Raw genomic sequence first — 24737 nt, forward strand, 5'->3', positions numbered from 1 at the left:
CGCGATGTGTCTGCTGCTCTTCAGGCGTGGTTTAAATAGCCTCCAAAGTAGTCCCAGGTAAGTATTTCTCCCAGCCCCACCCGAGTAAAAAAATAGTCCCTAGGTAAAATAGTCCCTTCCAAGCCTCGTTTGGCTTGGAGCTCTTGCAGCATGGTCTGCATCAGGTATGTTTGCAGCATGGTCTGCATCAGGTAAGTTTTAATCTATGCAGGACTGACTCTCCATATGAGCCTGGTGCAATAGGCGCCAGGACTGCACCCAAATAGCCCATAGCGGGGGTTGTTGGGCTTGCTTGGGGTAACTTGATGCCGGCTTGCAGGGTTGCTGGACTTGATCTGGGTCCCGGGGGGTAGGCATCATGACAAGAACATCCAGTAGCATACCTTTCAAAGACCATTACCGGCAGCCAGAAGAGTTACTCCGTTATTGAAAAGGAGCTACTAACCATGAAACTAGCCTGTGAGGAGTGGCGTCATCTGCTTCAATGAAGGTTCCACTCTTTTACTATACGCACAGATCACAAGAGTTTAAAGGTACTCAACAGATGGAGTGTGTGAATTCCGGTCAGGCAAGATGGGCAAATTTATTTGCCCAATATGATTTCAACATAACCTACCTACCTGGCAGTCTCAACACCTTGGCAGATGCGCTCTCCCATCACCTAACCCCAGACAAGTCAGCGGATCACCCATTCTAGAGAATTCTCCCTAACAAGGCCCAGGGGAGATTTGCCCAGTAACAGCAAATCGTCTGCATACACAACCCAAAAACAGCCCCCTCCACCCTGGGGGTCACAAACAATGCGCCTTCCAGGAATTGCAGGAATTCCAGGAATTCTCCCAGATCTAAGCTCAAACTCACCTGGACCGCGGTGCTGCTATGAATCATAATCAATATGTCCAGGATATGGCTAGGGAGAACCCACTTTAGTAATTTGGACCATAGTCTTGCCCTGTCTACCATATCAAATGCCAAGATCAAGTCTACACTTGCCACATACAAAGGGTCCTTCCCTTTTATGCTCGCCTGGTCGATCAGGGACTGAATAAACAACCTATTTGCATCCGTATCAATTGTCCTCCTGAACCCCATCTGTAATTTAGATATTCTCCCAGACGATGAGATCCAGTCCTTGATGCTTCTCAGGTCACATTTAGAAAACACTTTGCTCTCTACATCCAGGAGGGCAATTGGTCAATAGTTCAGGGGGTCCAGACGGTGTGATATTTGGATGGTGCTCATCTTGCAGACAGGGATTCTCATTTTTTTCTCACTGCTTTTGATGCTCGGGCTCCTTCAGATCATCAAATTCAGCTTCAAAACATACCATCCGCCTATAGCCAGTCAGTTATTACTTTGGAGCACGCAGGTTGGAAGCACTAAAGCTTTCTCACTCTTTACCCTTACATTGCACATGCATTTCCCATCATGTTCGACCATTCTCCTCTAATTTTCTTCTCAGCTCCCCTAATAGTTTATCATCATTCATTCCAATTTAGCAGATCCAGCCTTCTCTAATCAGACCTTCCATCGGGTACCCACGACACCTTTTTTTTTAATCAATGTCTAGTCTTGGTCTCCTGATCTCTTAGCAGCATCACACACTCCTTCCTGTAGGATAAAATATCCTTTCTGTCCCCAGGCCGAAGAGGTTCGAGGGGGAGTGGCATTGATCTTCCCTGAATGGATACCTGTGTCCATCATCCCCACTCAGGCATACTCCTCTTTCGAATGCCTTGCATGCAGGCTCTCACTCTCTCCTAAATCCTTTCTCCTTATGGCCACCTTCTATCAGTCACATGGACATTCCACTCTCTTCCTCTCGGAATGGGCTGACCTAGCCTCCTCTCTACTCTCCTCCTCCTCTCAACTCCTCATGTTGGGTGACCTCAACCTCCACCTGGACTCTCCCGACCCCTCAGGACCTTTCTGCAACCTATGCGACTCTCCCTCTCTATCTTACCCTCTGGCTCCACGCACACAGAAGGCACACTTTGGATGCTCTTGTCTCCACTGACATCCCTCTCTCTACCCCTCTCACCACCACTTCTCTCTCTTGGACAGACCACTCTCTTCTCTATTCACACTTGAAGCTCTCTTCTCCCCTTTAAACGGGGGCATACCCCTCGCAGCCACTTGGATTCAAAGTGACCAGACCCATGAAAAGAGTGACAGTGGCTGCCTTTGCCTCCGCCTACTCTCCGCCTCCTACTCCTCCGGCTGACTCCCACCCTGACACAGCCCTCGCTAATCTCAATCGTTAATCTCAATCTCTCTATCTCCAACACCCTTGACACTCTCGCCCCTGTCATGAGGGTCTGACTAAAGCCCTCCAAAAAGTGCAATTCTTGGTACGACTCTGATCTGGCTGCCCTCAAACGCAAGTGTTGGGCAGCTGAGCGGAAATGGAATGCATCTGGCAGACCCTCTGACAAACTGGCCTGCCACCTCCTTCAAAGGTACTATCGACTCTGCATCCGCACCAAGAAAAGGGTCTTTATTCAAGCCTGCATCTCCGTGGCATCAAACAACACAGCCAAACTTTTCAGTCTGCAAGGAACTGGCCAATCCTGCAGCAGCCTCTTCTTCTGTCACACCCACCCAGGACCTCTGCTCGGCAAAACCCACAACATCCTCTCCTCTCTCACTCCCACGCCACATAATACACCAACACCCCTGGAGCCTTTCTTGGCCCCTTCATCAATTCTCCTCTCTTCTCTCTCTCTCCCATCACACCTCATGAGGTCGCCAGACAAGTCAGGTCTATGAAGGCTTCATCCAAACAGGTGGAATTTACCCCTCCAAAACCATTAAGGATAACATTGACTCTCTCGCACCAGACTTGGCTGATCTCTGCAATCTCTCCTTTACCACCGGAGTTTTCCCAACCACTCTCAAGCACTCCCTTGCGCACCTTCTCCTTAAGAAACCCTCGGCCGACCCCTCCATTCTGGCTAACTATCGCCCCATCTCCATCTCCCCTTTCCTGGGTAAACTCCTGGAGAAGCTGGGAATCTCACACACATACCCAATCTCTCGGCTCACCCTCCACACTGAATCTGTTGGTTGCCTCCACGACCATCAGTCTGGCTTTAGAGCATCCAGAGGCACAGAAACTGCTCTCCTGAACACCCGTGAAGACCTGATCTCAAATCATGAAACTAACACTCCCTCTGTCCTCATTCTTCTTGACCAGAACATCCTGATCGTATGTCTCCGTGACACCCTGGGAATCACAGGTAAGGCTCTGGCGTGGGTAGCCTCCTTCCTCTCTGACTGCCTATCCGAGGTAGAACTTGGGCCCTTTCTCTCTACTAACACTCTTTCAACCTGCGGCATCCCCCAGGGTTCTATCCTATCCCCCTGGTTCCTCAATGTCTACATGGCTGCCCTGGCACGGGTGATTGCCAGCTTCACTTCCAACTTCCAGTGTTATGGGGATTACACACAACTCTCCTTCAGGCCACCCTCAGCCACCTCCTACCTCGCTCTTATCTGACTGCCTGCCCGCAATTCAGTCATGTGTGCTGCAAACGTCCTCTGCCTCAACGTCAGCAAGACTGAGATTGTTCGCATTGGGACTCCTGCTCCCGCTTTCCCACTATCACTATGGCCGGTCTCCCTTGGCCCTGCACCCGCCCCCACCTGTGAGGCAAAACATCTTGGGGTCATCTTCGACTCCATCCTCTCTTTCTCCTCTCACATCTCGGACATCTCTCAAAATTCCAACTACTAGCTAGACCTACTGAGAGGTACTCTTCCTTTTCTCACCTTTCCACAGAGGCTCACTTTCTCTAGAGCCCTGGTTCTCTCAAGGCTGGACTACTGCAACAGCCTCTTTCTCAACCTCCCTGCTTCTTCTCTGCACCCTCTGCAACTCATCCAGAACAGAACCGCAAGACTTATCTTTGGCCTCAAACACTGGGACTGCATCTCTACAGCACTGAAATCCATCCACAGGCTCCCCGTGGCTGCAAGGATCAAGTTTAAGACCCTCTGCATTGTCCACAAGGCTGTCTGGGGGCTACGACCCACCTATCTGCATCAGTTCCTTCCCAAATACTGTCCCTCCAGAGCCCTCCGCTCATCTACCTCCAACCTTCTACGAGTGAGCCAGTTCTCTTAGCAGAGATTTGGAGGGAGATCTTTATCCTCATCAGGCGCCTCCCTCTGGAACAGCCTTCCTGCCGCCCTCCATCTTGAGCTTGATCTCCTTAAGTTCCGGAAACTCCTCAAGACATTCCTCTTCTCCTCCTCCTTCTTTCTCCCTCTGCCCTGCTAACCCCCACTCTCTGCTCCCCCTCCCCCTCCACATAGAATGCCGACCTATCGCTGGGGGTACCTCAGAGACTCCAAGTTCCCTGGCTCCCTCGCCAGTCATCCAGCACTTGCCTTAGGGCCTGTACTTGCCCCACTGCTACTGCACTTGGTCATTGACCAATGAGAATGTCTTCTCCCAGCATGTGCCAGCACTCTGACTAACCGGTCGCATCCCCCCCCCACCTCCCTTCATCCCTCTAACCCATCCCCCCTTCCCTCTCCTTATTACCTGTTGTGCCATGCCTGAAGATTGCATACCTTTTTCTCCCCTGTGTCTCCTCCTGAATGCTCTTGGAAAAATTGCAGAATCATCGTCAGACCTATTTGCTTTTATCAACCCTGTAAAATGTATTTATGCACTTGCTCTGCCTTGTAGGAAATCTTGTATCGTTCAGGAATTCAAGGGCCCTGAATGACTATTGTTTTTCTCCCACTGCCTCCCTCCCCTCCTTGAGCGCTTTCAAACACTTGTCTTGTGTATAGGCACTATACAAATAAACATTACCTACAAGCATTACCTACCTACCTAACTTCCCCAAACTAATTCAGAATTCCATATGTTATTGCATCTTGTTTTGCAGGTGTCCCTAAATTGTTTTATATCCCCTCTCTCCATTAAAAGTACCTCTTCTTGTTTTATAGTTCTCTGTCCTTGAAAAGGAGCTCCCCCAAATCGTGCTGATCGCCTGGCCTTGCCATCTCCCACCATGTTCAATTTTCTTGTGTGGTCTCAATGTCCAAATATGAGTCAACCATTCTAACAATGTACTCGTGTCAATGATCGTGTCAATGATCATTTGACACTAACCAGGCTATCTCCTCCTAGCAGCCTTGAATATATATCAGGATTTGTATCAAAATAATATATTTTTATTTACACAACGCACTCTGGAGCTTCATGTCCTTAAGTGAAACAGTGACAGGGTGAACAAAAGCAACAAAACAGACTATAACCCTACTCCTTACTGCCATTTATTTCATTTAACTGCAAGGATATCACTTGAGAGTAGATAAGTGTGGCAATCACTACCTCTTTGTTGCTGTGTGAAGCTCTATGGACTACTTTGCACCCCCTGTGATTGAACCACTCTCACTAATGGTCTATTCAAATTAACTGGGCCTTTAATTTTGGTTAGTTTGTTTCTATAGCAGTGCTTTTGTGACTATTATCAGTCCCTGGCAATTGACATGCAACCGCCCATCATTTTAAAACAAAAATTGTCACTTCAATTGATTTCGTCAGGGTCAAAACAAGGTGCAATGGGACTTCTGCTACCTCTAGAAGTCAAATGACCCTATAATTCTACACCAATTCCCTTAACTGTGTATCAAATAATAAGTGTTCATTATTGCGTTCTTTGGAAGATGAACTTTCACAGCAGAGCCTTAAACCCACTAACCCCTAGAGATAAACACTGTAACTTAAACATTAGTGAACTTTCACATGCCTGTTTTTGAGCTCTTTCTTTTATAAGTTGCATTCCATCAACATTGATATGCTAGCTGAGGCTAGCAAGCACCACCAACCTTAATAATTTGTCCCCGGCCTGGTGTCAGTTTGGGATCAAGTTGCAGCTCCCCAGCCCTGATCCCAGTGCAATTTAAGATCACATCTGCACCTTGTTTGGACAGCTGCAAAACAATAAAGATATCAAATTCACCATCATTGACAATGCTTACTTGAGGTTTGGTCTTTTCACTTATTAAACACAAATCCTCAAATCAGGAAGACAAAACTAAACTGCATGGAAACATTTTAATAAGCATATATTTTATGAGAAATAATACTGTTTACATTATAAAAAGAAACTGTATGAGACAAATAGCAGAAAAAGACAAAGATTGAAGCATACAAGGATATGTGGAGAGCAACATATGGTATGTATATGGGACCAGATTTTCAAAAACCAGCATAAATACAATAAGCACAGAGACTGAGCTAGTTTCATCCGCGTGCTTTCAGATAAGCTCCGGTCACCCTATTCTCAAAGGTGACCAGAACATTTCAGGAGGGACTGGACACTAGCTCAAAAATGCACTGTCAAGCTCCCTTGCACACATTAGTGTCAGGAGCGCACTCCTGACACTAATGTGTGACAGGCTCCCAGCAACAATGTGGGTGCTGGGAGCACATTTCACCGAGATGGGCAGTTAAAGGGCCCGTCTCAGTGAAATGTCTGAGAAAGGCGCAGAGAGATCACCATAATTTCAGGGCATTTAAAAGCAAAACCCATTTGTGAATTTGGGATGAGCTTTTAAATGCCCTGAAATGCCCCCTTATTTGAGCAAATGCGTAAATGGGGAGAAAAGGGCATCCGAAAGCAGTTCAGGGCAAGCTGACTCCCCTTCAGACGGATCTCTGATAGGAACTGTACGTTTAATAATAATGAGCACACACAGTAGCATTGATAACATTCAGGAGATTTGTTCAGGGAATCCTTGATGTGTGACTTTCTTGTGAAGACCCTATGGAGATAATTGGGAAACAAGATACACCTCCTTTAATTAAGTCATACATTATTTATTGCGTGCATACTTTTAAATGTACATGGACACATATATAAAGGGAGAAGAGAGACTCAGAGGCCAGGGGACACAGGTTTGAGGCTCTGTCTACAGATCTTGTTTGATGGACGTTTCTGTGTCATTCTGTACTATGCTGCTATCAAACTTCTATTGAACCCAACTCATCAAAATCCGAGTCTGAGTCTTTTCCTTTACAATTAGTGCTGTCGAACTCAGATTCCAATGGCGGTGGGTACACCAGGGGACATGCAGACAGACTCTCCAAAGACAAGAAGGCAAGACGTTTGCCTCGAAGGGCATCTCGCTGAGAGGTTAGATCTGTGTCCCGTTTATTATTTCCGTTTCCGGTAACTGGTAATCGGGATTAAACAAAATACCACTCTCTGTTAAAAACCCCTATAAAATTAAGAAACAGCAGTTTGTTAAAGTGAAACTGCACATTTAAGCATTCTGCAAGCATGCACAACATTTAGAGGGTTAGATTGATAGTGGAGGAAGATAGCACTCTTGTATGAACGATTCTTGAATGGAAACAAAAATATAATAAAAGGTCAGTGCATAGCGAACAATCAGTTGACTTCTCCCATGAGTATCAATGGATGTTATAACACGGTATAAGGATCACTTCAGGTCTAGTGGCAGAAAGAATAGTATGGGTGTCAAAAAGTTACACTGATTACGTGCTTGTTGTCTGTTCATCTACCCATTCCTTTACCCATTTAATGTGTTCAACCATAGACCGCTATTCAGTTGGGTTGTAACAGGGACAATAAACTCTGCCTCAATGTTACTTTGTGGGGCACGGCTAGTGTGGAACAGAGAAATTGACAAATTGATTTCAAAGGGGGTGGAACACCATCTAGGCACTGGTGTGTGAAGCGCTGATTTCTTTGATCGCCCACATGAGCCTTGTCAGGTCTGGTGGTGTTTCAGTCCTATAGTGCAGGTAATTGCAAATGAGCGGCACAGTCTTCTACAGTAAGCCATTCCGTTCTTCCACTGGGAGAAAGGAATCAGGTGGATCAGAGCAAAGTGACACTTTCCCCTAAGAGGAGTCCATCTTATTCTATGTACAGACATTACGCTGAGAGGATATTTCAGGGGCAATGCATTTGTCTTGGAAGCAAGACAACGCAGAGCAACATAGTTTCAAATTCCCGGTCCCATGTTTAGAGATTGGTCTCCGGTGTTAAGCATGTACAAAAAAATTAATTAATTAATTACAGGCTCAAGACTTGCAAGATTCTGGATAAATAGCACTACTTTACTCATAGTGACCCCATCAAGCAGCTCCCTAAAGAAGGTGCATTTGATCTGGGATGCATTATTTATTTACAAGGCACCATAGAAACTTGGGAATCAAAGGCACACCAACAACAGTGAGATTCCTCTTTGGGTCTCTAACATCAGGTGGGGCAACAAAGCCCTCCTCTAGTGCAAGTCACTACGAACGTCTTCAAATACACGATGTCCCATTGGTTATACAAACTATAGGGCTCTCTGTTACGCGTCCCTCTACAACTGGTTGGCACCCCTGCACCCCTCTGTACTATTCCACACATGCTAGCAGCACGCAGGCTGGCATCCAGGTGCTGGTGGGCTGGTCATAACCATAGCTTCCCACCAATTAGCCTGCCATCTATCATCACTCTTGCAGTCTGCCAGTCAATTAGCTCTTTGATCATTGGCCTTGGAAATGTTCTCTGTGCCTGAGAATAAGAGGGAGTATAGGCACACTTGTCTCTTGGTTTCCATACAGCTCAACCCAGTATCTATTTTCATCCGACCATGTGACTGCAGACCATGTTTCAGAGCTTTTCTGTATTTGAAATACTATTAAATGATGAACATCTGACGTCTTTAATGTTCTTTGCCTCACTTTAGACGGGAGTTTGTTCTTTTCACACATTTTGTAACTACTGCATAAACATTCAGGCTTACGGTGGCCTTGACTTCCTGGTTGGTGCTAACTAATGGGACATCGTGTATTTGAAGACGTTCGCAGTGACTTGCACTAGAGGAGGGCTTTGTTGTCCCACCTGATGTTAGAGACCCAATCACGTTCCCAGACACGTATGGAATGTATACCTAGAGGTTCCCTTTAAGCCAATCACTTTCCCAAGTAGGTTTTTGTAGTTTGACACGTAGATTGACGTCAATGATGATGAGTTTTTGCTATGTAAACTGCTTTTTTAAATGAAACTCGCTGAGTGAGAAGATCGAGCGGATGTTCGTTGATGTTCGTTGTACTCCCTGTTTTACATAATTGATATTAAAATAGACTTACTTTGCCAACTTCATGAGTCAGTCTGATTATTCATGTTTGTGTATATTCTACATCTCCATCTATATCAATGTATTACTGCCTCGTCTTAAAGGGCCTTGTCATGATGCCTACCCCCCGGGTAGCTGGACCAAGCCCATTCGCCTAAGGCGCCAGGCTCATAGTCATCACTTACCTCAGGCAGACCATGCTGCACATGCATCCAGGCCAACGTGAGACCTGGAGGGACTATTTTTTCCACAAGGACTACTTTTCACTCGGGTGTGGTTCTAGGGACTTCTTACCTGGGACTACTTTAAAAGCTATTTAAACCACGCCCGATCTTCAACACACGCTTCGCGTTATTCTGCATTTAGCAGCGTAACGCTCACCGTGTCAGCAAACTTGCATCCAGCCTTCTGCCACACCCGCCTCGAACACAGAGCCCCTAGGAGAGAAAGGAAAATAGAAGAAGAGGTTAGATTACAGACTTTAATCTGATTCCTCACCTGATTTCGGATCCTGCATCACTCCGAGCCTGAAGGGACATTCTTCCTGCACGCGTCGCATCCCAGCTGCAGCGCCGCTCCATTTTCACCAGCCCACAGCATCTCCGACTCGGCACTGCCTCCGTCACTTTTTCGGTGATTTTCAACATCTGGGGAAAAGACAAGAAAAAGCAAGGTGAGCCTAAAGAGAATAAAAAGACAATCACTTATATTACAAGACTTACCTGATTATCACCGGAGGCTTTATCCTTCAATACGCCACATCTAGGAAAAAAGGAAAAAAGAGTGAGCTAATTTCATGCACCTTTACAGGACAGTTTGGGTAATACAGACTCTTACCTGAACGCCTCCAGCAACATCCAGACAGAATTTGCAGCCGCAAATCAACAGGGGAGTGCAAGAGTGAACTTTGGACATTTTGAACTCTTTAAAAACTTGGCAAACTCAGGACTCAATAATCGTCCAGAACCCCAACACCTAAAACCAGTCAAGTAACTGTTATCTACGCGCCCCTGCATGCCACGCAGGATGGAGAGCTCACCAATCAAAAATATAAGGAAGAGAACACTGACCGGGAATATCGGAGGTGGCAAGTGGGGAGAACGGGAGCAGGGAGGGGAGTCTGCATTCACACCCACGGGGCTAAATACCTTTCTCCATCTACAGGAGAATATTTCTACGAGTCAAGCTTACAAGACTGAGATGGTCCGTCCAGACGGTCATCTTTGCCCTACGCTTCACACTGGTGGAGGCCGCAGCTGTCCGGGTTCGATCTACGCCCCTGTGGGAATCAGGTGAGCGTAACAGGCCTAGTTAGTGCGTTGGGTATACAGGTTCATGTGGTAGCAGAGATATGATGGATTTGGGGTTGAATGTCTGAAGCGGAAATGTTAGAGGGAGAAAAGACTGAAGATAATGTTTCTTTTTTTTTGTGATTACGGGACAGCTGCAGGGGTGTCCCCTGCAACACCCCGCTCACTATACTTTTCAGTATAGTGAGCGGGGTGTTGCAGAGGACACCCCCGCACCCATGCAGTCCTTTTTATGTTCTACTTACCAAAAGTCAAACTTTTGGTATGTAGAACATTTGGTGGTACCCATTTTCAAACTTTTAGATGGGTAGGTCATTTGGATTCTGGCCGAAACCAGATTATGGTTCAGATCCATCGACCAAGAAGGCTTGAGGGTCTCAGAAATATTGTATGTCCTCTGCCATTTAGCAGGAGGAAAGTGAAACCCCTTGTAGATAGCGGCCATTAGTAAAAAAAACATGCAAGTCACAAAAGAGATAGGTGGCACAGGTCCCTCTTTCACAGAATCCCTTCCAAATTTCTACAGGAAGTTGAGCGAACCGAAGGCTGAAGCGGCTGGTTGAGGAGGAGGCAGACGATCCTAAGGGTCAGAAGTCGAAAATGTGAATGGTGATTAGACAGAGAGAGAGGGCAAATAATGAATGGGCACTGGGTGGGGAAAGTGATAAAGGGATAACGGGGAAAGAATAACGGAGGGTTGATTGGGTTATGTTTAGTTTAACGATGAAGAGAGTCATAGTTTAAGGTATATAGACGAGGAGCAATCTATATGATAAGTCTGGAATCCTAGGTATCGGTAGAAATTACCGAAAAAAAGTTCGACCTATATAAAAAGGTCGTAAAATGCATCACACCAAAGGGTCGAACACCAAAAGTTTGAACCTTTGGTGGCATGCATTTAATTTAAAATAAAACTGTGGAGGCTGCGGGGGTGTCCTCCGCAGCACCCCGCTCACCACACTGTACAGTATAGTGAGCGGGGTGTTGCGGGGGACACCCCCCGCAGCACTCCAGAGAAAAGAAAAAAAAAAGAAAATAACAGGGGCTGCGGAGGTGTCCCTCGCAACACCCCGCTCACTATACTAGACAGTATAGTGAGCAGGGGTTGCAGGGGGAAACCCCTGCAACTGCCCGCAAAAAAAGAAAAGAAAAGGACCCTACGGCGCCGGTTCCCGTTCACAAAAGTGAAAGGGAACTGGCGCAAGGTAAGTAGGGTGTGCGTGGGAGTGTGTTGGGGTGGCAGTGTGTTGTGGATGGTTGTGATGTGGGTGGGTTTGTGGGTTTTGTAGTGTTTTTAATAATATGTTCACATGGGAAATGTACGAACATTCTGTGTTTGTGCTTTTCCCATGCAAACTTTTCAGTCGCGGTAAAAGAAGCCGCGGTCGGATCACACAGATCCAAATCCTACGTCAAGGACATCTAGAAGGAATTGTCCTAGAGTCCAAGTGGACGGATCTAGGCTACGAACGATCAAGGATCGTTAAAGAGGACAATTTATACTCCGATCAAAGTCATTATTAGGGGCGAGAGTAAATTACGAGGAACGTTGACGAAGATATATGTGGGCCGGCCAGTCTGTCAGTTTGTCTGTCTTTCTGTCTGTATATTACATAATGTGTATGTGGTAAAGAAGTAAAATATTGAAGAAACAAGGAAGCAAATATATTTTGGTGGAAACATTGAGATTTTAATTATTTATTTATTTAGTTGACTGATGATGTTTATTGAATAGGTAGATTGAAGTAAAGTGAAACGTAGAGGCTTGGAGCTGCAATGATTGGTGCATGCTCATATTGTATCATTTTTCTGAAAAGTATTTATAAAGTGTAAAATAATGGTAAGTAAGTATTGACAGTCGATTGTGACTAGTCATGATGGAGGATATTACTCTGCTTATACTCTTGTGCAGACAGTTGCCAAAACACACACCCAAATTAAGCAGTACAGTGCAGAATGGGTTAAGGGTACGGCAGATAAAATGTTCATGCCATGGCCACAAGGGGGGTTACTCCAGTTTTGCAACACATGAGGACATACTTCCACGCTGCGTACACGGGAAAGAAGCTAGGAAAGAGATTAGCTAGCTTAGAGCTTTGGAAGATGTCCCAGGAGGAACGGGAAGACCCGCCTCCTGAAGACTGGATGCTTAACCAGTGTAAAGAGAGGAGTGTTGAGCCTTCTGCTCCCCCTACCACGCCTGAAGTAAGTGGCGATAGTACGAAAGATGTCGGAGTGTATCCTTTGAGAGAGCTAAAGTCAGCGATAGGGTAGAGTAATCCAACATATGAGCCAACTGCATGTAGTAGCGACAAGAGTTCTTAGAAGACTCTAGAAAGAGATGTGATCGCTAAAGTCCCACAGGACAAGGAGAGAAGTGACTGACCAAGCACGTCCCTAGATATAGGGCGTGAGTTAAAGAGATCGAAAGGAGATAAAGATAAAGCTGACGCGGTAGCGCTCATACAGAACGAATCGATGGGCAGTCAGATATTTCTCTAACTTGATAGAAAGGGAATAGAGGAAGTAAGGCAAAAGGAAGATCAAGACGAGCAAGCTAAATAAGATAGAGAACGAGAGAAACAATTAAAAGAGGATGGGGCTAAAAGAAAGAGTAGACAGAGATGGGAACAGCTGCATCAAGATGAACAGTTGAAAAAACAGGAGAGAGCAGAGGAGCAAAGAAAGTATGACAACAGGCAAAAAGCCATTGAAGGACAAGACAGGCTAGAAAAGAAGAGAGAAGAAGAGGAAGAACCGAAATTAAGAGATGAAAGAATGCAAAGATGCAGAGATGAAGATGTCCGCAGGGCAAATAGAAGAGAAGTGAAAAGACAGGAAGAAGAAAAGGTCAGGGAAGAAGCAAAGAAACAAAGAGAGTTTGATGAAGAAATGGAACGAAAGAGAAGGCAGAGAGTATGCTACATTGATCGCATGGAGAAAGAATTAATGGAACCTAATCCAGTAGTGGCATGGGTGGACGTAGAAGAGTTCTTCCCAACACAAGAACTAATGGCAGGACTGTCTAGGATAGACTTAGAAGATAATTGTGATATAGGAGCTATTGGAGAGAGGATAGAAAAAGCGTATCAGGAGATGAGGACAAAAAATAAATCTAAAAATAAAGGAAAAGACGATCGATTTGAGGGAACTCAGGCACAAGGCAAGGAAAAAGGCTTGTTTAGCCTCGAGCATAGAGCTTTGTCTTTGGACAAACTAAGGTTAAATAAAGCGAGAAAGAAGGTAGCCACACTAGTTGGAGACAAGATATGTCAGACAAAGAAAGAGAAACCTTACGTGGGGAGGAGGGAGCTAGAGCATATGGTCTTGATGGGTGTTCTCCGACAGGTAGGGAAGTAAGATGGTTGGTTCTGGACCTACCTAAATCGAGGATGCCAGAGCCCCTGGCGTGGCCAAATTGACCTAAAGGGCGATCCCATAGTGTGTGGGAGGACTCGTCACATTATGTGAGCACACTAAGGTCACTTCCGGGAAGAAGGCGGTGCAGAACCATTGTCCCTGCTATGGACAGGCAGATGATGGGGGATGAATGCAATTTTGGGGTTTCACAGTTTCCCTTGTAAGTGAAAGGAGGAGCCAGAGCACAGTATATACCTTGGCCACAGATGGATAAGGATAATTTGAAATGCAAACTCCCCAGTTTAACTTCCGGTGCTGGGAGTACAGTATCCGGATACGTCAGATATGGGAGCTATAATGGCACGTAATATGCAGGAAGGGGAAGATCCTCTTGCTTATATTCAGAATTTTCAAGAGGAGTGGTCTTTGTAAACGAGGGAGTTGTGGGGAAAATCTATATCTGTATTCTACCATATATTATGTCAGGGTCTGCCAGACCAAGTGCAGAGACAGCTCAAGAAGCTTGTGGGTATGGAGGCAAAATCATGGCCAGAAATACAGCTGACTATTGCGCATCACTGCCAACTGTTGGAGGAGAAAAATTGAAAGAAAGATGATGCTAGGAAGGTTGAGGAAGCTAAATTAGTGTAGAATTTCTTTTAAAAAAATGCCATAGAAGGGGCAATGTTAACTAGTGGAGAAGGGCCAGGATCAAAGCAAGCAGCACGCATGCCACAGGTGAATAACCAACATCAGTTTCATTAGGAAAATAATGGATTCACACTGAGAGGTAGGAGAGGCTTCTGCGCAAGGGGCTTCCAGAATAATCAGGGAAACTTTCAGAATAACCAAGGTGGTTTTCAGCCTATGCAGACTGATAATTAGGGCATGCAAGGAGGACAAGTCAGAAGACTCCCTCCTGTGTGTTGGACGCGTGGAATGACAGGACATATTGTGCGAACATGTGGGAGCCAAGTGTATGTACAGAATGCGCAGTTCTCAAGAGGGGGGACCACTTATCCGCCTGCATATAGCTCACAATGTAGGGATGGGTTTGCCCAAGATCAGACAGTGCATCAAGCACAAGCACCGATAATGCAATAAGCTTTGAGACCACAGCAAGCACCATTGAATCCGCCAAAAGGGCAGCCACAGCACACATCCATGCAGATACAGCAGAGCGCAAACACAGGACAGTTGCTGACTCCTAGGATAGGGAGTGCCACTAATCGAGGGTGGGAATCCTTTCACGGGCACGGGAATAAGTATGTACCCACAATAGGACAGCTCACTGGGTGACTTGATGTGTTCAGTACTATCTCTGATTCCCAATCCTCAAGAGGAATCGAGGGTTGATGTCACTATAGGAGGCAAATCTTTTTCTTTTTTGGTAGACACTACTGGGCCGAGATTTAATGATGAAACTAAACATGACGATTTCTTTTACTGATGAAGGCATAGTGTGTTCAATGCCAGGAATACATTATTTAAATAGGAGCGAATGTATCAGCATTTACAGGACTAATAGCCATACAAGGAGTACCATTAGAACCAGAAGTCTTTCACTATGGGGTATGCATTTTGTTAACATGGCTACCTCGTTTAGTGGGCAAAACTGTGAGAATACCTGATGAATTTGTGCTCAGGCCGCAGATACCTATGGACAAAGAGGGAGGACAAGTCTTTCCCTTGGAATTACAAGCAGCTATAGTGCAAGGAGAGTTAGCTATGCTTACATGAGTAGATGATAATGGCAGATCATGGAGCACAGTGATTCCTATTGGGGAGGGTTACAGATGGACTGACATTACTGATGACGATCTGTTTAGAGACCACCCATCAGATGATGAAGTACTGTTTGAAATGAGTATCACATATTGGGTTAGGGCAGAAGGACGTGAGGTTCCACAGAAAACGATGTTAGTATGACAACGTCCCACTTTTTTTATGAGGATATGGTGAAAGTACCAGTTTCTTTATGGACTACATGCCCCTATGATGTAGGCCTATTGAAGGGGGTTGGAGACGTCAAGATTACATTGAAGCTAGGAGAAATCTTACTTCGAACAAGGCAGTATCCCATGTCTCGAGAGGCAGATTAAGGCATTTTTAAGACAATATCCACCATGATGGATCAGGGCATCTGATGTCAGAGTCAATATGCAATACCGTTGTGCATCCGGTCAAAAAAATCAAAGTGGGGGTCGTGGCGTTTAGTGCAAGACATGTGCCTGATTAATCAGATTGTAGAGGCCCAGTTTCCTCTAATTCCTAATCCAGCGACGATCTTATGAAGTATCCCTGTTGAGGCGTGATATTTTACTGTGATTGACTCGAAAAATGCATTTTTCTCGATCCCGTTGCACAAAGATTCTCAAGATCTGACGTCATTTACGTTCCGTCAGACTAGATTAAAAAGCACAAGATTATCTCAGGGGTACTGTGAGTCTCCATTAGTTTTCAATAGAGTCCTACAGATGGACTTAAGCAATATTGATTTGCCAAGTGTCGTGCTGCAATACGTAGATGATATTTTAGTCTGCAGCACATCAGAAGAAGAGCGTAGAAGTGGCTCAGTTCAGCTAATGATTATTCCAGCAGAGAAAGGATATAAAGTGGACAAACAGAAATTGCAGTATTGCCAGGCAAAAGTTTTATACATACGGACAATTAATCTCACATGAAGGAAAGTAAGTTACACTAGAAAGGGCTGAGGGAATTTTGAAGACACCAAAACCACACAATAAAGCAAATGCAACCTTTTTTTGGCACTGTGCAATTGTGTTAGAGCATGAGTATTTGATTATAATTCTTACACAACACCATCTTTGCAAGGCCTGAAAAAGGCACAACAGAATCAAGAAAAGATTATATGGACTGAGGAAATGGAGGAAGGGTTTGATGAGTTAAAAAGGGAAATTTGAACAGCTCCAGTTCTAGGAATTCCTAATTATTCAGAGGAATAATTTTTATTTTCGCACACGAATGGAGCAGCCATGACAGCAGTGTTCACGCAAAGAACTATGTTAGGGTACAAGTCTCTAGCATATTACAGTGGGATTTTGGACCCAGTAATGAGGGGTCACTTCCCTTGCAAACAATCATTGGCAGCCACCGCGTTCGCTATTGAGAATTCTGCCAGCATAGTAATGGGTGTTCCATGATGTTATTTGTTGAACATGCGTTATTTGCTGTTTTGGAGAAACCTAAAGGTACGCTGACATCTCAAACGGCTTCTGCCTATGAGGTAGTCATATCAAATCCAGCGATTAAAATAGTTAGATGTAAAACAGTGAACCCTTTGTAGCTGAACCAATGGCAGAGGATGAGCAGGCACATGATTGCTCGAATTATGAGGAATTTCATGATGAGATCCCAAGGGTGAAGGAAAACGCTCTAGCAGCAGGGAGATTCTCTTTATTGATGGTTCTTTGGAGATCAATCAAACTGATGGACAAAGATATTCAGGTGTCGCTGTGGGGAATTCAAAGTAATGATAAGTGTACAACTACCGTCTCACTTTTCAGCACAGAGTGCAGAATTAGTGGTGTTGATTGTCACGCTTGAGAGACAAGCAGACCAGGAAGTAATGGTATACAGTGACTCCACCTACATGGCGTCAACAGTACATGCAGGGCTAGCAAGTTCGAAAAGGAGGGGTTACTTCCAAGAGGACGGTACTCCAGTGCAGCATGCCGCCTTATTGGACAGATTTATTGAAGCACTACAACTCCCAGTAGCCATCACTGGTAGTTAAGTGCACAGCACACACTAAGAGAACAGACTTTATTTCACATGGTAACCAAGCCGCAGACGAAGAGGCAAAAAGAGTTGCACATTCACCTGATATAATGAGCTTTGATACGCCTGATGTGAAAGAAAAAATGGTGGTGATGATGATTGTGAATGAAAGCTTTAATCATCTGTCAAAAACACAATTGATGGAAGTCCAAGGTGGAGCACCACAGGATGAGAACGACCTGTGGACACAGAGGGGGTGTTCTTTATCCCCTTCCAAGGCATTGTGGCGACAGGAAAGCACTGGTAAACCAGTGATGTCTGTAGCCTTATTAAGGGTGGCATTGGAACAGCTAAACTACCCTGCGCATGTCACTAGGAAAAGCCTCGCAGAAACTATTACGGAGGAATGGTTTGTGCCAAATTTGTTAGAACATGTTGCTTTTTATGTAGTAAATTGCATTGTATGTCAAAGGTTTACTGCTGGGCACACGCTGCAAACAGTTAGAGGAGTTATCCCTCGGCCTAATGGTCTTTTTCAGCATTTACATATTGATTATGTTGATATGCTGCAGGTCTGTAATGGATATAGGTATATGATAGTGGCGGTGTGCCCCTTTTCTAGGTGGATCGAGGCCAGTCCATTTGCCACTTGTGCTGTGAAATGTTTAGTCCGAGAAGTATTTCCTAGATGGGGAATATGTGAAGTATTAAGTTTTCTTCTGCTTATCTCCCGCAAGCACACAGGATATGTGAGAGACTCAAGGAAATGATAGCCAAGCTAAAGCTAACATTGAAAAAAGGATGGCTGCATTGCCTGTCCCTTGCATTATATGCATTGAGGAATCAACCAGGCGCTGACCATCACCTCACGCCCCATGAACTAGTAACAGGGAGGCAAATGAGAATGCCTCACACTCCTCCATCGAGGACTAGAAGTGATGCACAGACAACAGCAGAATTGTTAGGGGATGAGCTACGTGCCTACTTAACAAGTATTACTACATGTGCCTCTGTCATTTCAGACCAAGTCAAGCGGGCGGGGTGCCGGTCTCAGAACACAGATGAAGACCATACATCAACCGGACCTATGGAATTATTATTGCCAAAGTTGTTTCTCAGAGACAAGGTTCTGATTAAGAACTTTACCTACAAATGGCACGAGCCCAGATTTAACGGTCATTTCATAGTGGAGGACATTACCCCATCGGCAGTGAAGGTCTTAGGAAGACACGCTTGGTTACACCAGGGAGATGTAAAAGTATACACCAGTGAGGCCACCGCAGCCTCGCCCCATTCGGAAGCAAGCCACAGAGAAGAAGTTCAGCATATGCAGACTAGATCGATGACGATGAAGAAGGATGCAGAGACTGTCCAATAGACAGAGGGGAAAGTGTGCATATGGACTGTGGTTCTGTAAAGACTCTGTGTAGCTGTTAAGCAAGGAGTGAAAAAGTTATTGTTCTTGAGCCAAAGGAGTTTGCTAACATTGGACTGAGACGTATTGAAGTCTTGAAGGAAAAACAAATGCCAGACCTCGAGTTCATCTTTGATGACTGGAAAAGGGAGCAGTTTCCCTATTCCTTTCTTACAGAGTTTCTCTTTGGAGGCGCCCATGGTGGTGTCTAATGGCAACATTCATTGGATCATTTTTGCTGTTTTCCTCTTCATTCTTCGTGAATATCCTGCGCTGGTTGGGAGAACTACTAATATTCACTTGTTTCTGCAAGATCCTAAAAATAGTCCAATCGTGAGGATACTGCTTGCAGCTATTATAGAACAGATCCTCCAGCTGCCTGAGTTCTGTACAGAGAGTATGGATGCTCCTGACTGACAAAGACGCTCACAAAATGCTTGGAATGGTTTTTTATTTTCTGCTTCACAAACATCCTTATCTTGTTGGACGACAGACCAGTACAGGTGTATTTCTCACAGATGCTAGGAATCGACCTGCAATAAATTGGCTGATACGTGAAATTCGCAAGGAGATCCGTTTACTGCCTAACTCATATCTTTGAATGTATGGATGGGTCCATCGAGTGATGACATTCACAATTTACCGGCCTTGAGCTTTCACTATTTGCTTGAAACTGATCCTCATTTGGTTTGGTGAAGACAACTCCTTTGTGTTCATTCGAAATCCTATTAATCGTACTGCAATCAGCCAGCTGCTTATGGAACTTGTGGAACAGATTCAATAGCTGCCAGAATATTTTATGATATTTCCTGATTAAAAATAGTTTTTTCCTTCCTTAAAAGTAATCACAGCAAAAATGGGCAACATTGATAGCAATACAAATAATATGGTAAACAACAAGAGATCACAGCAACGTTCAAGAAGCCCTGTTGCTTGGGGTGAAAGTACTGGTATATAATTTACACAGTTATTATTTTTATCGTCATTCTTCTGGTTCTCACGATACACACTTATTATGTTGGTCCAAAGAGAGCAGTGGTTCCTGGATATCTTCATATGCAGAAGGAAGGTACAGATATAGCGATTGTGAGACAGCCTAAACCCTATGTGATTGTTCCTGCACCAGTAGCTCATCTAGAGATACCGATTTTACTGACAAGTGTTCCTATCGTTCCTCCAATAAGAAGGAACTATGCTGATATACTTCATGAGATGATCATAAAGGCTCATGAGGCAAGAAAGAGACCTAAGAGAAGTGCAAGGGAGGACTATCATGAACTGAATGATTACCTTCATAGAACAGCACATTTGGGGAATAGCATGTGGTATTAGCACATGAAAGAAGAGAAAAACCTCAGAGGAGGAATGCTATGTATGTGCACTCCTGCCTTATACTATGGGAAAGTCTAAGATATTCGTAGCCATTAAAATAGATGTTCAGACAGCACATTGCCTATCTCATATTGCGCTCTGCCGAGCAAGAGGTCAGTTCATGGGCTGAACAGCATCTTTGGTATGGGCAACAGAATGGTCAGCTCCAGATGAAGATCAAGACGCAAAGACAAGAGCAAGAGCCCACACCAGAAATCATGTAATAAGATGTGAACAACTTGGAGTGAAAGGAGCTGGAATCAGATGGGATTTAAACGGAAGACTTGAAAGTCCAAGAAAATCTGCAGAAGAAATTCAAAGATGGAAGGAGACAGGCCAAATGCATTTGGGGATCAGTACTTTCTCCAGATGGATGGGAGGAAATGGATGCAAACTTTTATGGCCAAGACCTGCTAAAATACTGACATGGGTTGAAGACAAAGGAAGGCCTTTACAGATAGTGCCTCTGGACAGTGATAAACTGTGTTTCAGAAACAATGGCACAAGAAAAGTTGTCAAGTTTTTGATGTGCCAGGAATGAGCATTGGAACAGCAGTGATAATGGATTACTACTGGGCCTGTGGATCAAGAGCTTACATGAAGCTGTCCAAAGATTGGGGAAGACAGTGTTCTATAGTGAATGTCCATGTTCCAGCGTTGGTGATTTCTAAGAGTGACTTGAACATTGGTGACTTTCCAAAGGCAGATGCTTACCTGAGGAAGAAGAGATCTGCTGAGCTGGTAAATCAAATGAAGAGAGAGAACTATATCCCATCTAAGTCAATAGAAGCTTTTGATTCCATTCCATATCAAAACACATTATTCAGTCAGACCTCATCGATATTCACGATGATCTTCATGCCAAGGATTTAGACAGTAGTAAATAGTAGTAAATAGCAAGTGGTTACAGATAACCAGGTGGGAATTGTTACAGATGATTAACACTACCATAAAAGGATTCAATGCTATCAAGGAGGAGCTGAGAGCCATACGACTGATGACTCTCCAGAACAGATATGTCCTAGACATGATCACAGCTATGCATGGAGGTGTTTGTGCCAAAATCGGAGAATCATGTTGCACATTCATACCTTCTCAAGATGACGAGATTGGCACCTTGCCAGAGGCCGTAACATTGCTGATGAAATTACACGTCCAGATGATAGATGAAGTGGAGGATATTGCTGATGACAGTTGGTTTAGATCAGTATTCTCATGGGTTCTACAATGGATGGCAGATATGTTCAAGTTCCTTGGAGCCCTGATAGTGATGGTCTTGCTTGGATTCTGTGTGATCAGAATAATAATCTTATAAAGCAAGAAGACTGCAAAAAAGGCAGTAGGAATGAAGATCATGATTGATGTCGAATCAGGATGGAAAACTAAAGAGCTGACAGATGAAGAAATCAGAGACTACGTGAAGGCCAGCATCCATGCACCTAAGGGAACAAAGTTCCTGTACCCAAAAAAAACAGAAAAAGTATGTGGGAAGGTGGATATACTGCAGTCCAAATGGACAATGCATGATTATGTCCTGGAATAAAGATGAGCATGTGAAATCAGTTGGATGTCTGAAAGGAGTCATAAAAATATGGGTACCTACGAAGCACTTCTTCAAACGAGGATGTCTAGATGTGAAGACTGATGAGAGTGTGGTTGATGAATCACTCAAAGAGGGGAGTGTAGAGCTAGAGCCAAGTACCCCCACTCAAAGCTCTGCCCCCATTCTGACTATATGTTGGGAGCAAGCGTGTAAGACAAGAGCAGTACCAGTGAAAATACCAATACCGAGAAGAATTTTAGAAGTAAGGTATCCATTGAGAAAGCCATATATGCATTCACGACAATATGATGGCCATTTGAATGAAATCCCGGAAGAAGTGTGAAAACTAGAGTAAAAGAGAAGATTGGCAACATCATGCAAAGCAGGGCTGATGCACCCAGAAGAGATGCAGAGACGAGAGACTATAAACATTCTATAAAGATCTAAGGAGGAGGTGTTAAAAATGTGCAACATTTTTCGGGCTCGATATGAAGATGCTCATGCTATAGAAACGATGAAGAAAACGTCAAGTCGTTTTACAATTGTACAGATGCAGTAACGCAAGTAGACAAAGTATTCTTAAAGGCTAGCTATGTAGTGAATAGATTGCGGCGACGTGCCAACGTATATGCATAAGAATGTATGGACTATGGATGATTCCACAACGCACTTTAGCAGAGCTGGACCCAGTAAATAGAAAGGCTTTTTCAGTGTGTTGCAGTTAGAAACCAAAACTTAATAAAAGGAGGGGAATTTCAGAAAGTCTTGGCTGGCCCAGCACCCGGAAGTCAAGGCCACCGTAAGCCTGAATGTTCATGCAGTAGTTACAAAATGGGGGTCATTACGAGATGGGCGATAGCCATGGTGCCATTAGCACCATGGCTGCCTCCCATACCGTGTCCGAGTCCGGTCTTGTTCAATGGGGACTTGCCAGTGCATTTCGACCCTGGAGGGACCGGTAAGTCCCCATTGAACAAAACATTCCCCATTCCCATTTGAGCCCCCTAGGGCTCAATGTAAATGGGGAGGGCGCTAATAACGGGCTCGCGACTAGCAAGCCCGTTATTAGCGCCCTGGTCCCTTAACAGAACCCGTAAGGGACGTGTGGTCAGACCACCAGCACCTGGATGCCAGCCTGCGTGCTTCTAACGTGTGTGGAATAGTACAGAGGGTTGCAAGGGTGCCAACCAATTGTAGAGGGACATGTAATAGAGAGCCCTATAGTTTGTATAACCAATGGGGCGCGTGTATTTGATGACTTTCGTAGTCACTTGCACTAGAGGAGGGCTTAGTTGCCCGACCTAATGTTAGAGACCAAATCACTTTCCCAGACAAGAATGGAACGTATACCTAGATGTTCTCTTTAAGTCAATCACTTTCCCAAGTAGGTTTTTGTAGTTTGCCACATAGATTGACATCAATGATGACAAGTGTTTGCTATATAAACTGCTTTTTTTAATGAAACTAGCTGAGTGAGAAGATTGAGCGAAGTTCGCTGATGTACGTTGTACTCCCCGTTTTAGATAATAGATATTAAAACAGACTTACTTTGCCAACTTCCTGAGACAGTCTGACTATTGATGTTTGAGTATATTCTGCATATATTATTGAGTATATTCTGCATATCCATCTATCTGAAAGTATTGCTGCCTCGTCTTAAAGTGTGTTGGGTACACGGGTTCAGATCACGCAGCGGGAAGCATCGGAGATGGAAGCTTTCCCCCTGGAGACCTGAATTGAAGAGGTTGAGCAGTGGGAAGCAAAGGTTCTGGATGCTTTCCCCACAGCAAGGCTGTCTCTGTTGGCAGGCAAGCACCAGAAAGCCTTTGGAGCAGAGAAAACTGTGTTTGAGTTGCACGGGCACCAGAAGATTGAAAGCAGCCGATTGCTGGACTGCAAGAAGCAGCTGAGGCAGAGGACCTGTAATGCTCACCTTGTATCCACAGGGACGCCCCTCGACTGGCCCGGAATGCTTCTGGGCTCTGCACCTTCTCTGGGGTTCATGCTGCCAGGGATCAGTTCTAGAAGACAGGAGGTGGACTTTAGCTGCTATTCTTTCCCTCGCGACCCACCTTCCGGTGTTCCCCTTGCAGTTCCCCTTGGGGCTTCTCTCACCTTGATTTCTGTGAAGATGCGCTCTCCGTCCTGCGTGCTGGGCAAGGGCGCGTTGTCAGTGGCACCGTACCACTGAGTTACTTCACTGGCGTGGGCCTGGAGTCCGGACCGGCTGCGACTCCACTTTTCTGGTAAGTCTTTTGTATTAAGAATAATGTCTGTATTGGTTGATGCACCAAATAACCTTCTCCGCTTATCTTGCAGATGCTGTTGACAGCGAACGGATACTGGAGGCAGAGTTCGAGAATGTAAGGATGGATGCGCAATATGCAGCGCTGAGAGTGTCTTTAAGTTGGCTAACCTGTGCTGTTTCTTGCAGGTCGTGGAAGAATCCGGAAAGATGGAATCAACCGGAACCCAAAGCCGATGGACGATGTTTGGGTGGAGATGGCCTTCCAGATGGGCTGGGTATGTAAGCTTACTTGATGTCTCTTTCACGCCCTTCTTTCCAGGGATGTTGCTGGAGGAAGATGATGATGATTGGAAGACTTCGGTTGGATGGAAGCTGATGCTGGGCAGGTACGGATGACTTTGGTTCTTTGTCTTCTCTCGCCCGTGCAGGCCAGGATGCTGAGCAGGACCCGGTGAACGTCATGCTGCTAGAGCAGAATAACGCGAAGCGCGTGCCTCGAGTCGGGTGTGGTTTAAATTCCCAGCAGGTATCCCAGGTGCCTTCGGGGCGGGCCCCGCCCTGGATGCTAGACTGCTAGTTGCAGTTCCCCATTGGTCCTTGTGGGGGCAGCCATGTTTGTCCATTGCCCAT

At 45.1% G+C, this 24737-nt stretch overlaps 1 protein-coding gene across 3 annotated transcripts in view; it reads right to left on the reverse strand.

Moving 5' to 3' along the window:
- DAO (D-amino acid oxidase) overlaps positions 1-24737 on the reverse strand; it is a 431100-nt gene that overhangs the window by 82293 nt on the left and 324070 nt on the right. For all 3 annotated transcript variants that reach the window (XM_069619457.1, XM_069619455.1, XM_069619456.1), the window contains exon 7: positions 5848-5952. In XM_069619457.1, the coding sequence (XP_069475558.1) occupies positions 5848-5952 (105 nt within the window). The remainder of the gene's footprint in view (positions 1-5847; positions 5953-24737) is intronic.

The sequence above is a fragment of the Ambystoma mexicanum genome, chromosome 10, assembly GCF_040938575.1.
Source record: "Ambystoma mexicanum isolate Mex_15411 chromosome 10, UKY_AmexF1_1, whole genome shotgun sequence".
Taxonomy (NCBI): Eukaryota; Metazoa; Chordata; class Amphibia; order Caudata; family Ambystomatidae; genus Ambystoma; species Ambystoma mexicanum.